The 18,242-nt window shown below is 37.3% G+C and overlaps 1 protein-coding gene across 1 annotated transcript in view; it reads right to left on the reverse strand.

Moving 5' to 3' along the window:
- The window catches only part of Cdc123 (cell division cycle 123), a 52,348-nt gene that overhangs the window by 15,639 nt on the left and 18,467 nt on the right, over positions 1 to 18,242 (reverse strand). The window contains exons 5-8 of the mRNA XM_020157672.2: positions 11,952 to 12,047; positions 9,964 to 10,070; positions 2,023 to 2,071; positions 931 to 1,006 (exon numbers count right to left, since the gene is read on the reverse strand). Of these exons, the coding sequence (XP_020013261.2) occupies positions 931 to 1,006; positions 2,023 to 2,071; positions 9,964 to 10,070; positions 11,952 to 12,047 (328 nt within the window). The remainder of the gene's footprint in view (positions 1 to 930; positions 1,007 to 2,022; positions 2,072 to 9,963; positions 10,071 to 11,951; positions 12,048 to 18,242) is intronic.

Here is an 18,242-nt window from a genome sequence, read left to right on the forward strand (position 1 = left end):
GCTCACAATAAGCAGTCTGCTGCTGGCAACCCTTTGGAAGTTTCCAACAGAAAGTAGGCTCTGTGATATACGTTGCACAGTGGGGATGGAAACAACCACCACTTCATCTTGGGCCCATTTGTACAGGATTGACTGTTGTGCCTTCTCTGTGGAACCTGCACAAGGGCATAGGAACTCTCAGCAGCTCAGCACTGCAGACAGTCAGCATCAACTGGTAGAGGTGACATCTGAGATTAAAAGTGATGGACGACCCTATCCCAATCACTAGAAATTTAGTTCTATCAAAAGCTGACCTATTCTTTGGTTTTATTGCTCATTGACACATGATTTTATATATATATATATATATATAAAATGGAGTACAGTGTGATGTTTTGATATACACAATGATATGTACAGTGAATAATGATAAAATTAGGATATTCACACAACGAAATACATTTTAGCCATAAAAAAGAATGAAATCTGAACATTGACAGCAACATGGTTGTAATCTTCTTTTTCTTTTGGTGGTTCTGGGCCTTATACTTACTAGACAAGCACTCTGTTTCTTGAGCCATGCCTCCAACTCTTTGGGGCTTTTGGATATTTTTTAGATAAGGTCCCTTCTTTTTACCCAGGCCAGCCTAGCCAGTGATCTTCCTACCTGTAGCCTCACAAGTAGCTGGGACCCAGCTTATTTGTTGAGATGGGGTACCACTAACTTTTTGTCTGGGCAGACCTCAAACCTCAACCCTCCTGATCTCTATCTCCTATGTAGCTAGTATTACAGATGTGGGCCATCACTTCTGGCATTATGGTTGTATTCTTTTAAAGATTATTTTCCGGCTATAGCTCAGTGGTACGGCACTTGCCTAGCATTCACAGGCCCTGGATTCAACCTCTAGCATGGAAAAAAAAAAGTTAAAGAATATTTTCAAAGGTACTCACCAATAAGCTTGTTTTCCTTGACGAAACATCGGAACTCAGCTCCAGGAATTAATTCACACCATTTTCGGAGAACAAGCTGTAGATAAAAGAAAAATGTAACATAAAGTATGCGAGAAGCTCTGATAGACAACTTCATGCTGGGACACACACACACACACACCTGTTTCTTTCCAGAAGAGTCCTACGAATACATAAGTATACAGCATATTTTTAAAAATATATACAGATAGAAGCATAGGATTCTGTTTGTTACTTTTTCCATTTTAATGACTTGAAGAATATCACTTTCCAGCTGGCTTGGGCAAAAGTTAGCAAGACCCTATCTTAACAAACAAACCAGGCAATCCCAGCTATGCAGGAGGCACAGGTAGGAGGAGTGCAGTCTGAGGCCAGTCCCAAGCAAAAACTGCAAGACCCTATCTGAAAAATAACTAAAGTAAAAACAGGGTGAAGAACACGACTCAAGTGGTAGAGCACTTGCCTAGCAAGCACAAGGCCCTGAGTTCAACCCCCAATACCACAAAAAAAAAGAGCATATTCTATAAGTATGTGCACACTGTATGTATTCTGCATATATATTCTGTAAGTAATATATATGCATGATAAATTTCTTTTTTAATTGGTTTATATTAAACTGTACAAGGTAAGGTTCGTTATGACACTTCCATGCTTGAATATGATGTACTTTGATCACATTCACTCCATTATTCTTTCCTATCCTCTCTCCTCCCTCCTCCTTGATAAATTATTAAATTTAAAAATTCAGTGGTTGTAGGATCCCAGAGAAATTAATTCAAAACATTTAGCTCACTTCTCTTACAAATAAATAGTAATTTTTTGGGTGTAATGGTATAGGCCTGTCATTGCAGCACTCGGGAGGCAGAGGCAGGAGGACTGTGAGTTTGAAGATAGCCTATGCTATAAAGCGAGACCTTGTCTCCAAGAATCAAGGGCTAGAGATGTAGCTCAGCAGTAGAGCACCAGGCCCTGGGTTTGATCCCTAGCACTAAAAAAAAGGAGAAGAAATACCAATTTTCAGCACATGGTCATCTAGGATTATTAATGAGACGGAGGGAAGAAAAGGTTGCTCACCTCATATTCCATGCAAGGATCCGGAGAGTCATCAGTACAATGAAGGAATCTTGGGAGAGAATAAAGGAAATTGATTTTTTTTTTTACTGTAGTCAGTTTATGCTCACACAAGACTTATATTTAACATGAGAATCAGGTTTCATTAAAAGCATCCAGAAACAAGGGACGAATTCAAATTCAATGAATATTTATTAAGCATTATTTGAGTCTCTGCATTATTAGCCTTTGTGCCCTAAGAATTTGTCTCATTTAACCCTTAAAACAATGTTGAGCTCTTACAATCATTGTTACAGCATAATCTCCAATTTTTTTGCCAAAATGCAAAGAAACTAAGACCCCCAAAGAGTCCAAATTTAGCAACCAAGCCAAGATGGTAACTACCCACCCAACTCTTACTCTCAATAAAGGCAGGATGGCGCTGCATGTGACACAACCTCCTGCTGTTCACCATGTGGCTGAGCCGGCAGGCAGCCTATTGCTGCGGTACCATCAACTCTGCCAGCTAGAGCCCCACAAAGCTAATCCATGCGTCTCCCACGTGCCATTTTAAAAAATGTTTAACCTGTCAGTCCTCCATGAAGTTTCTCCCTCTTTGCAGCACTCTCAGTAAGTGACGAGGACTAGCTAAGACAATGGGAATGGAGAGGGAAAGGGGAAGCACTGCATAAAGGTATTTAGCACTTTGGAGACTGAGGCAGAACAGAGAGCTCAAGGCCAGCCTGGGCTACACAGCAAGACCCCATCTCATAAACCAAAAATAAAAAAGATAAGAGGTAAAGCTCATATTATTTGGTGACTGACTGAAAGGGAAGGAAGAGGGAGGGAGAGGCTGGGATGACTGTGGAGTCAGCTGCAGGCTGAAGGCAATGCCATCCACTAAGACAGAAGCAAAAGCAAGTGGTATGGGGTGAGAAGAGACGGGAAGAACTCTACTAGGTATACAGAATATTCACACAGACATGTCTATCTAGTAAGCAACTCAGAAGATAAAGGAAATAAGGAAACTCAGAAGAGAAGGAGGCATGCAAGGCAATTATTTGGAAGTAATAATCATGCCAGTATAAAAGCTAAAGTCAAGGAAACAAGTGATTGCTCTAGACAGATGACAGAATCCTGAGAACTACCAACAATTAAAGAGTGAGCAAAAGAAAAGAAGGCAGAGAAGGTTGAAATAAGGGCATGAGAAATGGCGTGCTGACTGTCAAAGAAAGAGTGTTCCAATAAGAAATCAGTGAACTTAAATGTCACTTAGTCAGGCTGACTGACTGCTGGATCTGGTGACTTCTGCCAGAGCAATTTTAGAGTATTCCTCCTAAGGTGGGATCTAGACTGCAGAGAACCAAGGAATGAGTAGGTAGTAAGAAAACAAAAATACATCCTTCAGAGCAGCTGAAGAGATAGGATTTCCAAGATTGAAGAGATAGGACACGCGGAGAAAAGGAAAGGCAATGTTTAGGTGGCTATCTCAGTTTCCATTTTTGAGATTGACATGAATCAGCAGAGAGGGCTGGATGATGCAGGAGAGAAAAGGAAAGGAAATGAGAAGGCTTATGCACATAGTACATAACTTGCAATATATAGCATACATGTAACTTGTAGTCGAGAGACATGTGTAAAAGGGCAACTCACAAACAAAATAACACTTTTAAAGACATCTTAAGTCACAAGTAAACCTGAGTTCAAATAGCTTTTTAATTTCCCTGAGAACATGGAATTCTCTGCAATTATTTATGATTTATATAGTTTGATTGGCTGAAATCCTGAGAATCTCTATTGCCACTAATAAATGACTGACCTAATCTGCATTGCAGAAAAAGGTACACATGGTGTGTTTTGTCAAAGTCTGTACTAGTGGGCTTCCACACAAACCCTATCAGGAAGTGCTGTATTATTATCACTATACTTATCACACAGGGATACCAAGGCTCACAAAGGTGAGGTAACAAGTAGAGGAGAGTACACTAAATTACAGGCCACCCCATTTCTCTCAGGATGGAGGTTCTAGAGCTATTATTAAAACTCTTAGATTAAGTTAGAATACAAAACAATATCCAAAAACAAACAAACAAAAAAAGCCACACAAATACTGGTAAGACTTTAGCCTCAAGCAGTATCACTGCTAAAAAAGAAAAAAAAAAAAACACACCTGCCAACAACTATAAATTCCATTTCCATAACGTAAAATGACTCTCCCAGCATACCAACATGTCAAACTTCTGCTTCATACATTCAAGCACAAACTCGTGCTATTTTAAGACTTCATTTTTCTCTGGAAAGCAAAAATCCCTTGCTTCAAATCAAACTTATTTAAAGGTAATTACCCAGAAAAGTTACAATCGAAAACTAGAAAACCAGCTTTCAATTTTTAAAAAATTTTTAATCTCAAAATTAATCTCATAGGTTGTTTTATGCTAATCAAAATTAAGATCATGAACTGTCAGGTTAATAAAAATTAAAATTAACCTAATAATTTTATCCTTAAAAAACTGAGCCAGGTATGGTGGCTCATAGCTACTTGGGAGGCTAGATTGGGTGGATTGCAGTTGAGGCCAATCTGAGCAAATAGTTTTGCAACATCAATAACCACATCAAAATGGACTGAGGTGTGGCTCAAGCAGTAGAGTGCCTGCTTTGTAAGCATGAAGCCCTGAGTTCGAAACCCAGTCTCACCCTCCCCCCCAAAAAAAGCATGTCACACCCCCCCACCTGCCCAGGATCAGCAGACTGACAAGCATTAAGGATGTTTCAGGAGCTTTCCACTATACATTTTCTATATTCAGACACAAGGCCTCTAAGAGACAAGTATAATATTCTGGATTAATTTATCTATATAAAGGAGAAAAGGATATGCTCCAGTGAACGCTAATAATGGGCCAGAGGTTAAAAAGAAAATCACAGTCAGGATCCTGAGCTTTGTTCAAGCACTATACAGATTGAAATTCCTAATCTGAAAATCCAAAATCCTGTAAGTGGAAAATTCCACGCTTCAGTTCATGTGAGAGGTTGCAGTCAAAACATAGGTGGACTAAAAATATTAAACAAGCTGGGAATCAGAGGCTCATGCCTGTAATCCTAGCTCAGGAGGCAGAGATCAGGAGGAGAGCAAATAGTTCACAAAACCCTAGCTCGAAAAAAACCCATCATAAAAAAGGGCTGGTGGAGTGGCTTAAGTTGTAAGCCCTGAGTTCAAGCCCCAGTACCTCAAAAAAAATAAATAAATAAAATAAAAAATTAACCAAACTACTTTCAGTCTATGCATATTTGAAATACAAATGAACTTTGCATTTAGGGTTCCATTCCTAAGATTTTATGTATTTGCAAATACTTGAAAATCTGGAAGCATCTAAAATCCAAACCACTCTGGACCCACATGTTTAAATAAGGGAGACTCACCAGGGCTCTTAGCTGCCTCAATAGGAAATGGTAGTTGTGGTGAATTTGTGGCTAAATTATGTGGCTGAATTTACAGAGAACTGGTCAAGCCTCCCTTTGGTATCTTTCTGTCTTTGTATTCAGTAACCCACTTACTACTACACACTGATTCTTGGGAAGGTCAGGGCTTCTAGAACACAGGTGTAGGAGTAGAACAATCTCAGAGTCTGGTCCAAAATGTCCAACATGGACAAATAAGAGCCCATACACATTTAATTCAGAAAAGGTGACTCTGAGGAGAAGCCCAGTGCCAAAGCTATAAGAGGTTATTGGAAAGTGCCAGGAGTGCCTAGGTCTCTATCTCTACAATGGGGAAAGGGAAGAAGCACCCCATCCCACTGGTACAGGTGGTAACCCAGCATGGTCCTCCATGCAACAGTTCCTAAGCAAAGCCAGCTAGTCTCATCAGAACCCCACCAGTCACCACAGGACTCAGCATGTTGGCAAGACCTAGGACACAGCTATGCTGCATGACACCTGCATCCGCTGCCAAATAAAATACACTGAAGAAACATGTACATCTTAATCATCTCTGTTTTAGTTACATAAATTAAGATTTTCAATATTTCACACATGCACAGGAAATTAATGTGAGTCAACTCCCTGTATAGCTATCCTTATCTCAACCAGCAAAAACCCTTGTTCCTTCCTATTATTGCTTATATTCTCTCTTCAACAAAATTAGAGATAAGGGCAAAATAGTTTCTGCCGGGTATGGGGGCGGGTGGTAAGGGAGGGAGTGGGGGCAGGGGAGAGAAATGACCCAAGCAGTGTATGCACATATGAATAACAAAAAAAAAAAAAGATTTTCGTTATTTCAAAATTCCCTAGGCTTCCCCCACCCCAGTCTAAACATATTAATAAAAAGTGCTAATGATTCTATGAATGCTTTTATAAAAATTCTATCTTTGAAATACTTTTCTTTCCTCAACCCCTTTTAAATTTCTAAGTGAAGAATGTGCTAGGAATCCATGCAGTATTATTAGGGACAAACTATTTATGTGGCAAAAGAACTATTTCAAGAGGAAAAACTGTTTATGATACCACATACTCTTCTGAGGGTATGGAGAGGTTGCTGGGAATGGACCCAGGGCCCTGGGCAGGCAAAGCATGAGCTCCACCACTGAGCTACAGCCCCAGCCACACGAAGCCAATTCAAGTTCATTTTAAAACTTAATATTTTAGCTTCCAACCAGCTGAATAGTTCATTATCATGGTAAAACTGAAATGGTTGCCTTTATTTTTCAATTTAAATATATGTAAAATGTGAATTAACCAGGTGGATGCTATATTTTCTGTAAACCTGATAATAAGAATAGTTCCCTATTAACATATAAAGAACAGGGTAGATTAAGATTCTATACTCACTTGTAAAAACACTACAGTGAAACCAAAGGGAGAAATTCTAAGTCATAGGTCTTCATTACCTAATTTTTAAAAATGCTTTTGCATTCTTACAAATACTGATTCCAATCTCTGGTTAATCCTGATATTGCTACCTAAAAATAAGCATATATTTTAACACAGTTGCATTTCACCATCCTATAACATTGTTTTTAATGTTGACCGGTTTAACACTTATTTTATTTTAAAAGTTAGCTAGTTTGAAGGTAGAACACATACAGTATAGGGATTGCCATTCAAGGTTTTTTTTTAATAAGATGATTATCCAGATGGCCACACACCCTTCCTGGAAGAACACATTGCTGAGCCATCTAACTAGGACTGAACAGAAAGCTCAACATCCCCAGGAGCTTGGGTAAATTACTACAAACAACTCTGTGTGTGAATATTAGATTCCACTTCCGTTCTTCAGGAAGTGGTTTGTTTAAAAACACAAACTCATCTCTAAAATATTTTGCTGGGTTGTTAGTTAGTATTCATATTAATATGAAAGATTTCTCCAACTGAAAATTTTTGGTGCAGGTATCAACAGAAAAGTAGTATTAAACCAAAGTCATTAATATGCAGTCTAAGTCAAGAAGAAGCTGCCATGCTTAATTCTAAACTCATAATTCTTGGCAGAATAATTTTAGCTCCTCTAGCAAGCTATAAAACACCTAAAATAACACATGTTTACTAAATAATAGCTATTACATAATCTACAATGTGTATGAAAAACTAAAAGAATTCCCAGTGCAAGATTTTAGTTTGAGGAAAACAAAAGCAAAATCTCAAAGGTCAGTATTTATGAGAGTTACATGAAATTGGGGTAGCCTATTTCTAACACACTTTGAAATTAGTTAACAGGAATTTTGGAGAGTAATGTTCTAGGTCCAATTTTAAAAAAAAAAGAAAGAAAGAAATATTCTAGCACAACAGGGCACTAGTGGCTCGTGCCATAATTCTAGCTACTTGGGAGGCTGGGATCAGGAGGATCAAGATTGGAGGCCAGTCCAGGCAGGGAGTACGTGAGATCCCATCTCAACCAATAGCTAAGCATGGTGGTGCATACCTGTCATCCCAAGCTAAGTGGGAGGCTGAGATACACATGGAGACAGGATGAAACCATACTACTTACAGTTCCAAGCATCCACTGGAGCTACAGGGAAATATCCCTGCAGATAAGGGACTACTGTAAAAACCAGTTTTCAGATAATCTTAAATCTCAAAATTACATTGAGCACAGCTGAGTTTAGATTACTAAAACAAGTAAAATTCCCTGATCTCTAGTCAAATCTATTTTCTCCTTAGTCCTGAGCCCCTCAGAGAAACAATGAATAGATTTATTTTTCACCAAGTCAGCCCTTCCTTCTAAATGCCAACTGAATAACAGAAGTATGTTATTCATGTTTTAGCCTACTGAAGTGACACTTGATCAATAAAATAATTCTTTTTTTATCATTTTTACATTTACTTACAAGTGTATACATTATTTGGGCCATCCCACCCCCATCTGTCCCGCTTCTGGGAAGAACCTGTTCCACCCTCGTTCTCTAATTTTGTTGAAGAGAAAACATGAGAAATAATAAGAAAAACATAGCATTTTTGCTAGTTTGAGATCAAAATAGATCTACAGAGAGATTCCTAGCATTGCTTCCGTGCACATGTGTATTACAACCCACAATGGTTCATCTCTGCCAGACCTCTTCACTACTTCCTGGTCCCCTTCCCATAGTGGCCTCTGCCAGTTTAAGATTACTATATTCACTCCTCTACAGTGAGCCCATCAACTAAATTCAAGTTTTAGGTTTCCTTCCCTTTCCTTCTTCCCATGCACGTTCTCCCCTTAGTATGACCCATATCCAATAATATTACTGCATTTGTTTTAGGGCTATAATCCACATATGAGGGAGAATATGTGATTTTTGACCTTCTAAGCCTGACTAACTTCACTTAAGATGATGTTCTCCAGTTCTATCCACCTACTTTTTAATGACAAAATTTCATTCTTCTTTGTGGCTGAATAAAATTCCATTGTGTATAAATACCACATTTTCTTAATCCATTCACTGGTAGTGGGGCATCTTGGCTATTTTCAAAGCTTGGCTATTGATCAATAAAAAAATTAACAAAAGCAGCCTTGTGACTCCATAAGTTTAATCACATAGAATGCTTATATCTGGGCAAATACTGTAGTCAGCAATTATAAAGCAGACTAAATGTACGTGTTATATTTCAACCTCCACTTTTCAAAGCTTATTACCTATAGTAACCACTTGAGGAACAGGAAGAATATGTGATCGGTTCTGTATACTTAAAGAATTCTGTCTATGCATAGGTATAATATAAATATGTCCCTCTACCTATACACAGGCTTTTTCAAAATAGGATCTTATATTCATAATGCTTAGTAGGCTGCATTTACACTTACCAGCATCTAGCGACATCTGTGAATGTCTTTAAATTCATCATTATGCTTCCTTACTTCATTGCCCCAGAGAGCAGCACCATGATGTGTCTGACTGATCCTCTTTTCTTCAGTCAAATCCTATAGTGACTATGCTTGAGCTAAATGTTCGTGCACAGCCCTCATTTTTTTCTTAGGATAAATTTCTGCAAGTGGAATTGCTGTGTTTCCTTGTTTTGCCAGTCACTCTATAATGAACTTGACTGTGTGCTGTCAAGTTCACAGTAATGAGCCGGACTATGACTGTGTTCTGTGTGGGCAGACAGAACACCTGAACTGTGGAGCTGTAGGTGTTCTTTTGTTCTGTCATCAAATGGTGTACAGAGTCGATTGTGGTGAGATCATGGGTGACTTTCCTTTTTTGTTTAGCTATAGTTCCTAATTTTGTTTTTCTATGATAAACATGTATCAGGAGAAAAAAATTACTATATTATTTAATGTGCAAATATATAAAAAGTCCTTGATATTTAGGGACATTGGAGAGCTTTTACTATAATAAGGAAAGGTTCGCTATAATAGGCCATTTTGGGAGCACGAGATAGCTTTACAATATGGAATTGTGGTTTGTAATATAGTACTAGAGTTAATCAAATTTTACCAACAGAAAAATTTGTACAAGCAGTGAAACTATTGATATGGAGGGAAGAAGAGATACTTACGGTTGAGTGAAGTCTCGAGTGATGAAATCAGAACTCTTGAAGAGTAGAAAGATGTCACTGAGGGTTTTACACTTTAGAGAACTATTCATTGCTATCCAGTATGCATCCTAAATAATAAAGCACATACCAGTTAGTGCATATTCCACGTTACCTGCTATGAATGAACTTCAGGCCTACAAATGAAATCAATGATGCATTACCACTTCAAGGGCTTTAAAAAAAAAGCGAATTTTAGTAATACTGTCAAATGTCAACTTATACTTCTCAACAACAAAAAGCATGACACAGCCACTGCATGGCATAGCAGAATCACAGTCATGCACACTGAGATAAGTGGTTAGGTCCTCACATTTCAGTCCCAGTGTTTCTCTTACTGATGATGGAAGAAGAGTGGAATGAAATGTTGAACACACTTCAGCTAAAGGATTAAAGCATTAAAGAAGTGGCCGACCAGCTACTCCCCAAAAATAAAAGCAATCACTTCCTTTCTTCCTGACTCGGGAGAGTGACAGCTAAATACCTGAACTTGGATGATTAGGGCAATTAAGACCCACATCTACCAAATCTGGGGGGAAGGAGGTGAGATATTCTGAACCAACAACTTAAAATGGCAAATGCACTGGACATATGAACAAAAAAAAGGGGAAGAATAGCAGGCATAAAGTTTAATAGAATGTGTATAAAATGATAGAGTAAGTTATTTTAAAAACATGCCTCTCCTGTAGATAGCTCAGAAACAGGCTAGTAAAATATACTTTTGGAAAAAAGCTAATGATTACAAAACTACCCATTATTTATGCTACATGGAAGAAACACCAGTACATGGAAGAAAACACTGGTACACATAAGGAACTCAATAAGTGATAAATGAACCAGTGAGTAACTTACAACCATAATCATCTGCCCATCTTAAGTGAAAAGGCTCAACCCACTTCAGCAGGAAGGAATGATTACAACAATTGTTCATACCAGGTGGCAGTGGCTCACGTCTATAATCTTAACTACTTAGGAGGCTGAGATCAAAAGGATCTCAGTTCAAAGCCAGCCTGGTCAAAAAAGTTTGCAAGATCCCCATCTCAATGGAAAAAAGCTGGGCATTGTAGCAAGTGCTTATTATCCCAGTGATGGTGGGATAAATAAAATAAAATAGGATGATTATAGTTCAAGCCAGCCTGGACAGAAAATGAGACCCTAGCGCTAAAATAACAACAAAAAGGACTGGGGCATGGCTCAAGCAGTAGTGTACCTGCCTAGCAAGTGCAAAGCCCTGAGTTCAAACCCTAATACTACCAAAAAAAATAAATAAAATAAGTCTTGGGACCTGCTGATTTTTGTAGCAAACTTATACTTAAAAAATTTTTTTTAACTATGTACAAATGTAACTAATTTTTAAAAGTAAAAATAAAATTTAGATTAGTAAAAGTTACTCATTTTAGAATTAAAAAGGCAAGTATAAGAGATGATTTTTGAAAATGTAAATTAAGTCTTTAATTTCTTAAATGAGATTTGCTGGCATGAAACTTTTCTTTTTTTTTGAAACTTTTCTATTGGATTAAGAAAAAAAAAGAGAAAGAAAAAAAATTTTTCCACAGACCTTAAAAAAATCTTGTCAATGAAGTGGTAGAATAGGAAAGCAAAATTTAAGAAAATAAGAGTTAATTTCTTAAACTGTTCTATTCTACATCTTGTGACCATTTTATTATTACTTTTCAACAGAGAAAATTGTCTCTGTTCAACTGAACAGTTGAAGTTTTAAAATGGGCAGAAAAAGAACTTCAGAATTCTACCACAATCAGCAACACAAGAGGTCAAAACTGTGTTTTGGCATACCCAGGAAAGTACATACAGCAAAAGAAAGTTAAAGAGGAAAAATAATAAATCCCACCATATTTTTCCTAGAGTTAGGGATATAGTTAGCCCTTCCCTGCGGATTTAAAATGAAATGAATAGGACAAAAAAAAGACTAGTTAAGCAATAAGAGTTCCTACCCTTGGGGCACTCCAGTTCAGTTTAGGAAAGACACTGCCCCCCAGGGAATTAATAGCTTCCTGGACTTGAGTGGTGAACTCAGGAAACTCTGGGGCCTACAAAAAGAAAGAAGAAATTGTGGGATAAGTCAGTATCATTACAGCAAACACAGAAAACATGATCAATATCGAAAAGCCATAGCACAGGGTGTTAAAAAGAAAATTTAGGATACAAAGTACTACACAAATTTCTGCACTCAATTAAGTAAAATCTGTGATAAAATATTTACAAGGAAATAAAATACCAACTTCTAAAATGGCTCTTTCCAAAAGAAATAGGAAGCCACAAATCTAAAGACAGAAGTTACTAGATACTGGTATGTGAGGAAGGAGTAAATGGCTCTTTCTGTATATTTACATAAAACTAGTAGTTATTGACTGAAAAGAGACAGGTGAAATATTGCCTGTATATATTCAGTCTCCAAAATAATACCCCATGGGTTTTGTTTTGTTGTTAGATTTTTTTTGAGGTACTGGGGATTGAACTCAGGCCCTTGAGCCACACCCTCATTCGCTTTCAGTTTGTTATTCAGATATAGACTCTCATCTCTGCTGGGGCCTTCCCTAGACCACAATACTCCTACCTCTTCCTCTGGAGTAGCTAAGATTATAACACCCCACGCTTTGAAGGCCAGAACCTTTCCATTTGTGGGAAGAATATCATGGGCATATCCCCAAAGGCTTCGTGAGGATGAAAAATAAATGATGTGGTAAACGGTAAGCTGTAGTTAAACACTACTATTTCCAGAGAAGTTTTAATATAAACAAAACTCAAAAACAGGACTTTGGTTCTTTCCTTGTTGGTTGACTTAAACATGAATACTTTATATAAGCAAGTGACTGAAATATTCTAATGTTTGTTTGATCCAGGAAGTAACAGCAATACTATTTAAACAGGAACTTAACCTTGATTACCAGTATTTCAGTATGGTCTGCTTTGAGCTTTACTTCACTAACAAAGGAGCTTAATGACACAAAATAGAACAAAGGAAAAGGTAGAGAGGAGAAATGGAGCTTTCAGGAGAGACAGAACACAAAGATATTAACATAAACCCTCCACATACTCATTCAATTGCCTTATCACCTATGTTGGGCAAATGCACGTGCCATTCTGGAAAAAAAAATCCAATAATCAACTTATAAAGGTAGAAAAAGTTAGACTAGGTCTAGAATTAACTACTCACTCCGAAAATAAAATCAGTTTATATGGATCTAGCCCAGTTATGAGGGAAAAAAAAACAAACCTGACAGCCTAAAATAGGCCAAAGAAATGGTTAAAAAAAAAAAAAGGAAAGAAAAAGAGTAATATAGCTCCACGCGAGAAACAGTTATTTGCTGTTGTTTACTTGTAAATTTGTTTTGTGGTGCTAGGAATCAAATCCAGACCCCTTGCACATGCTAGGTAAGCACTCTACCATGGAGCTACACTGCCAGCCTTAGAAGCAGTTTCAAGCAAGAGGCTAATGAATAAAGAACAGAGTTGGGACTCTGGACTTGTTAATAGCAGTATCTTTTAATTATGTGATAGGCTGCCATTGTATCTATCTTCCATGACACTACTTCTTCAGGTTACACAGAAAGACTTATGTATTTATTTATTTTTGGCAGTTCTAGGGCTTGAACACTGGCTTCCTGCTTGCCAGGCAGGTGCTCTAGGCAAGGCTCCTGAGTCACACCTCCAGCCTTTTTTTTTTTTTTTTTGAGGCAGGGTCTTGCTATGGAGCCCAGGCTAGCCTCAAACTCTCAGTCTTTCTGCCTCAGCTTCCTGAGTGTTAGAATTACAGGCCTGCACCACCATGACTGGACAGTTCTTCATTTAAAAACATCTCTGAACTAGGTGTGGTTGTGCATGTCTGTCAATACTCTGGAAGCTAAGTTAGGAAGTTTGCAAGTTTGAGGCCAGTCTAGGATACATGACAAGATCCTGCCTCAAAAAAATAAAATTTGAGTGAGAAGAGGGCAAAAAATTAAATGAAATGAATAACTGAATTGAGAGTTCCTTATTTTCTATTTGCCTTTTCCTTTTAAGAGGATTTATGATTCATGTCAAGCCAATAATTTCCTTATAATCACCTGAAGCTGCTGATTTGGCTCTCCTGAAGCTCTATCAGCAAAAACGACTTATCTAAGATCGGCATCAGCAATATGTCCTATAAGTGGCATAGTTACACAAGTTTCATGACATGAAGGGATTCAACCTTTGAAGACAAAATAACTTAATTTTCCAATCCCATAGAACTTGACATCTAATGATTGCTTTATATTTACACATTTATTTTAAAATACATATGTATTTTAAAAATGTGATGGATTCCCTCAAATACTCAAAATTATTCAACTTCAGGAAATTCTACCAAAAGGATCTCTAAACAAAGTTAAATTACAAAAAGTTTACATATAAATTGGTAATCATGCCTATAATCCCAACACTAGAGAGCTGAGGAAGGATTAAGAGTTCAAGGCCATCCTAGGCTACAGAGTGAGTTCTCATCTCAAAAAAGAAAAAGTTTACATATAGCCTACCCTTCTGGATTATCTGGTTCGTGTTATGTCTGTGGACTATTTTACAACTTAGTAAACTGTAATTGTATAATTAATGATATGAACAAATTCTTACAGACATGCAATTTCTATCTTGTCTGGAAAAGATAAAATTGTCTCCTCTCTCACCCCTGAGGGAGACAAAGCTAGTTTACCTCATTTACATATTCATTTCAATATTTCTGATATATATCTATATAGATTATATATATATGTTCTTTCTTTAGTTTCTCTTTTGCACCAGTTTTAATATTTGCCTGGTTCCTTTATAAGATAAATAAAATGGCTAAAATTCATGACAGAGTTTTATATCTGTATTGGAGTCATGATTTTGTAATTTTCTGAAAATGATAAACAGATTTAACTAATTAGGAATCTTTTAAGCTCATGGCTCAACTAGCCAATTTTAAACATAGATAATACCTTTGTTGTCTAAGGGAAAGTTCCCACTGCAAGTGAGATAAAACCTATACTTTTAGGGTTGGAGGTGTGGCTCAAGTACTAGAGTGCCTGCCCAGCAAGTGCAAGGTCCTAAGTTCAAACCCCAGTACTAAAAAAAAAAAAAAAAAAATCCATACTTTCACCCAATATTCCAATATCCCTATAGTTTCTGAGATCTCACCTACTTATCTTTCCAACCCACTCATTCACTCATTCAGAAAGGATTTCTTTTTTTTAGAATTATGAAATATATACAAAAATCTATATGCCATATTCCTGGACTGAAACATTCAGCAATTTGGCATATTTGATCAAGATGTTTAATATTTTTAAATGAGCAAAGGTGTTATTGCAGACTACAGTAAGGAAGACTTTTACAGTTCTTAAGAGGAAAGAGGCATTACTGATAGAAATGAAGATCCCAAGCTTGCTCTCCTCCCTAATCCTTTCCCATTTTTCCAAAGGTAACAATCATTACAAGACTGGGCTACATTATTCTTCTGTATTCATGATTGTATACTTATGATATGTGTGCTAGTTCATAAAATATGGCATTCAAAATTTTATGCAAAGGCTGTCATTTGGTATGGATACTTGCAGTGACTTTGTTTTCTTATTTTTGGGGAAGTGTTGACATCAAACTCAGGATGTACTCCACCACTGAGCTTTGCCCCAGCCCATAATGTACTTTTCCAAATTTACCATGTGTTTCTGAAATCTCAATTATTTATTTTTTTCCATTTTGAATTGGTTGCTTTTGCATCAATACTAAGGGATGATTCACCATTCACCAACACCTTGTATTTTCCTACTTTAGGTCTTAGCTTGAATTTTTCCTCTACTAAGAAGGTTCTTCCACCATGAAAGAAACCCTAGCCAAATCCATCTAGTTCCACTGATGAAACTCAACTATTTTTAAAATTATTAACTTCTTAATTTTAATTTCACTTTCAGAACCATCATAAGAAAAGTACCAAGAATGTTTATATACCTTCTCCCAGACTCTCCATCCACCACATTTGCTTTATCATTCTCCCTCCAACCTTCCTCTGCCATGTAATCTTGCATCTCTACTTGCACTTACATATACATGACACATTTTTCCTACACTGTTTTAGAGTAAGTTGCAGTCACTAAGCTCCTAAACACTTCAAGTATTTCCTTAAAAGCTTCTTTCCCTTACACAGCACAGTAAAACGTTCAAAATCAGAGAGCTGACATAAATACAATAATATTACCTGATATATAGGTTATTTGCCCTCTTTCCTAATAATGTCTTTTATAGCAAAAGAAAAATCTGAACATTTTTTTCCTGGTCCACGATCCAAGCTAGAATCATGCACTGCATTTAGGTGTCATGTCTCCTTTACTCTGTAACAGTTACCCTCTCTGTGCTTGTTAATTGTTCATGACCTTGACGTTTTTGAATGTCAACAGGGCAGTTATATATAATGTTTAAAGAGCTGACTTTTTTGGCTATTTCCTTGTGATTAGACTCAAGTGGCACAGTTCAGATTACTCAGTTGTAGGATGTTCATCCTGTGCATCATATCAGGAAACCCATCATGGAAGTCTGTCCCATCATGGATAAGGTTAACTTGGTTAGCTGGCTGCCAGATCCTTCTACTTTAAAGTCACTATTTTTCTTTTAGTAATTAGTAAGTACTTTAGGTGGAGACACTTTGAGAATACGCAAATATCATCTTTCTTATTAACTATTTACCCACAAGTTTTAATACCTATTCAATTATTACTAGGATAGCTGCCAAAGAGTGACTTGTAATTCCATCATTCCTTCTTCTTTATCAGTTAGCGCCTTTAGTACTATAAAGGCTGTCCCATCTCCACAACACATTTAATCAGTTATTTGATGCCAGTGTGTGAGCATGGATTCTTATATTTTAGTCAATGAATTATAATGTTATTAACATTATTTGTTGTGATGCATAAGTTTTTATTCCAGTGGGAGCCCATTCAAACTAAACTGACTCCTGGCATCTTTTTTCATTGTTCTTGGAGCACTTCCTTAGTTTCAGGCACAACAAGCTGCTGCAGGCTGATTTTTACTTTCCTACCCTTGGTCCAGAGTTTCTCTAAGTTCAATTCAGTGGGAAATGGTATTGAGAAGCACGTCAGGACATAAGGTATGCTCGCTGCTACTATCACATATACCACTGATTCTACATCTTCTTAGTGCACAGAGTCTGGAAAATACACATACGTATACATAAGCATACTACTCTGGGTTGAGTATTTGTGTGTCCCCAAAATTCGTGTTGGAACTTAATCCCCACTGTGGTGATATTAAGAAGTAGTTCCTTGTGGAAGGCGAATAAGTCATAAGGGCTCTTATGAACAGAATTAATACCCTCATAAAAGAGACTTTTGGAGAGCTGTCTGGCACTTCCGCCTCTTCTGCCCTTTTATCATGTGAAAGTATGTAGCAATGAGGTGCCATCTTGGAGCAGAAAGCAAACCCTCTTGAGACCCTGAATTTGTTGTACTTTGATCTTGGACTTCCTAGTCTCTTGCACCTAAATTACCCAGTCTAAGATATTTTGTTACAGTAGCGGGAACAGACCAAGTCACATCCATAGCTTTGTATTATTAACTACTGTATCTATCCATGTGTAATATTTAAAATATGAATTGATCCTGATCATCCATACCTCTTTTAATGTCCTGGTCAAACACTGCATCTCCTTTTAAGCATCTCTGGTTACCCTCATCTGTAATTGTTCTCTTTGTTATGACAGCCCTGTCATATACCCCCTAACTTAAGTCATCTTTCCCCACCAGTTTACAAACCTACCAATGACAGGAATCAAATCATAATCATCTTTGTTCCTCTCACAGAACCCAAATGAGTGACCTGAGTATGGAAGAAAAATAATATGTACATTGACTTGAACGGAACTTTCACAAAGAAAGCGACCTACATGGCATAGAGAATAAATAAAACACACAAGTTTTCCATTTCTGCATCTGTCGGCATGCTTAACTTTTAATACCTAAGGAAAATGACAGTTTTAGGCATTTCCTTGAATCCTAGAAACCACATCTCTTTCATTAAAATAGATGGAAATAGCCGGGAGCTGGTGGCTCACACCTGTAATCCCATCTACTCAGGAGGCAGAATCAGGAGGATCTCGGTTTGAAGCCAGCTTGGGCAAACAGTTCACAAGACCCTATTAAAAATACCTAACACAGAAAGGGTTGGTGGAGTGTCTCAACTGCAAAAAAAAAAAAAAAAGGAAGTTAAAGGGTTAA

This window comes from Castor canadensis, chromosome 15 (assembly GCF_047511655.1).
Source record: "Castor canadensis chromosome 15, mCasCan1.hap1v2, whole genome shotgun sequence".
Lineage (NCBI taxonomy): Eukaryota > Metazoa > Chordata > Mammalia > Rodentia > Castoridae > Castor > Castor canadensis.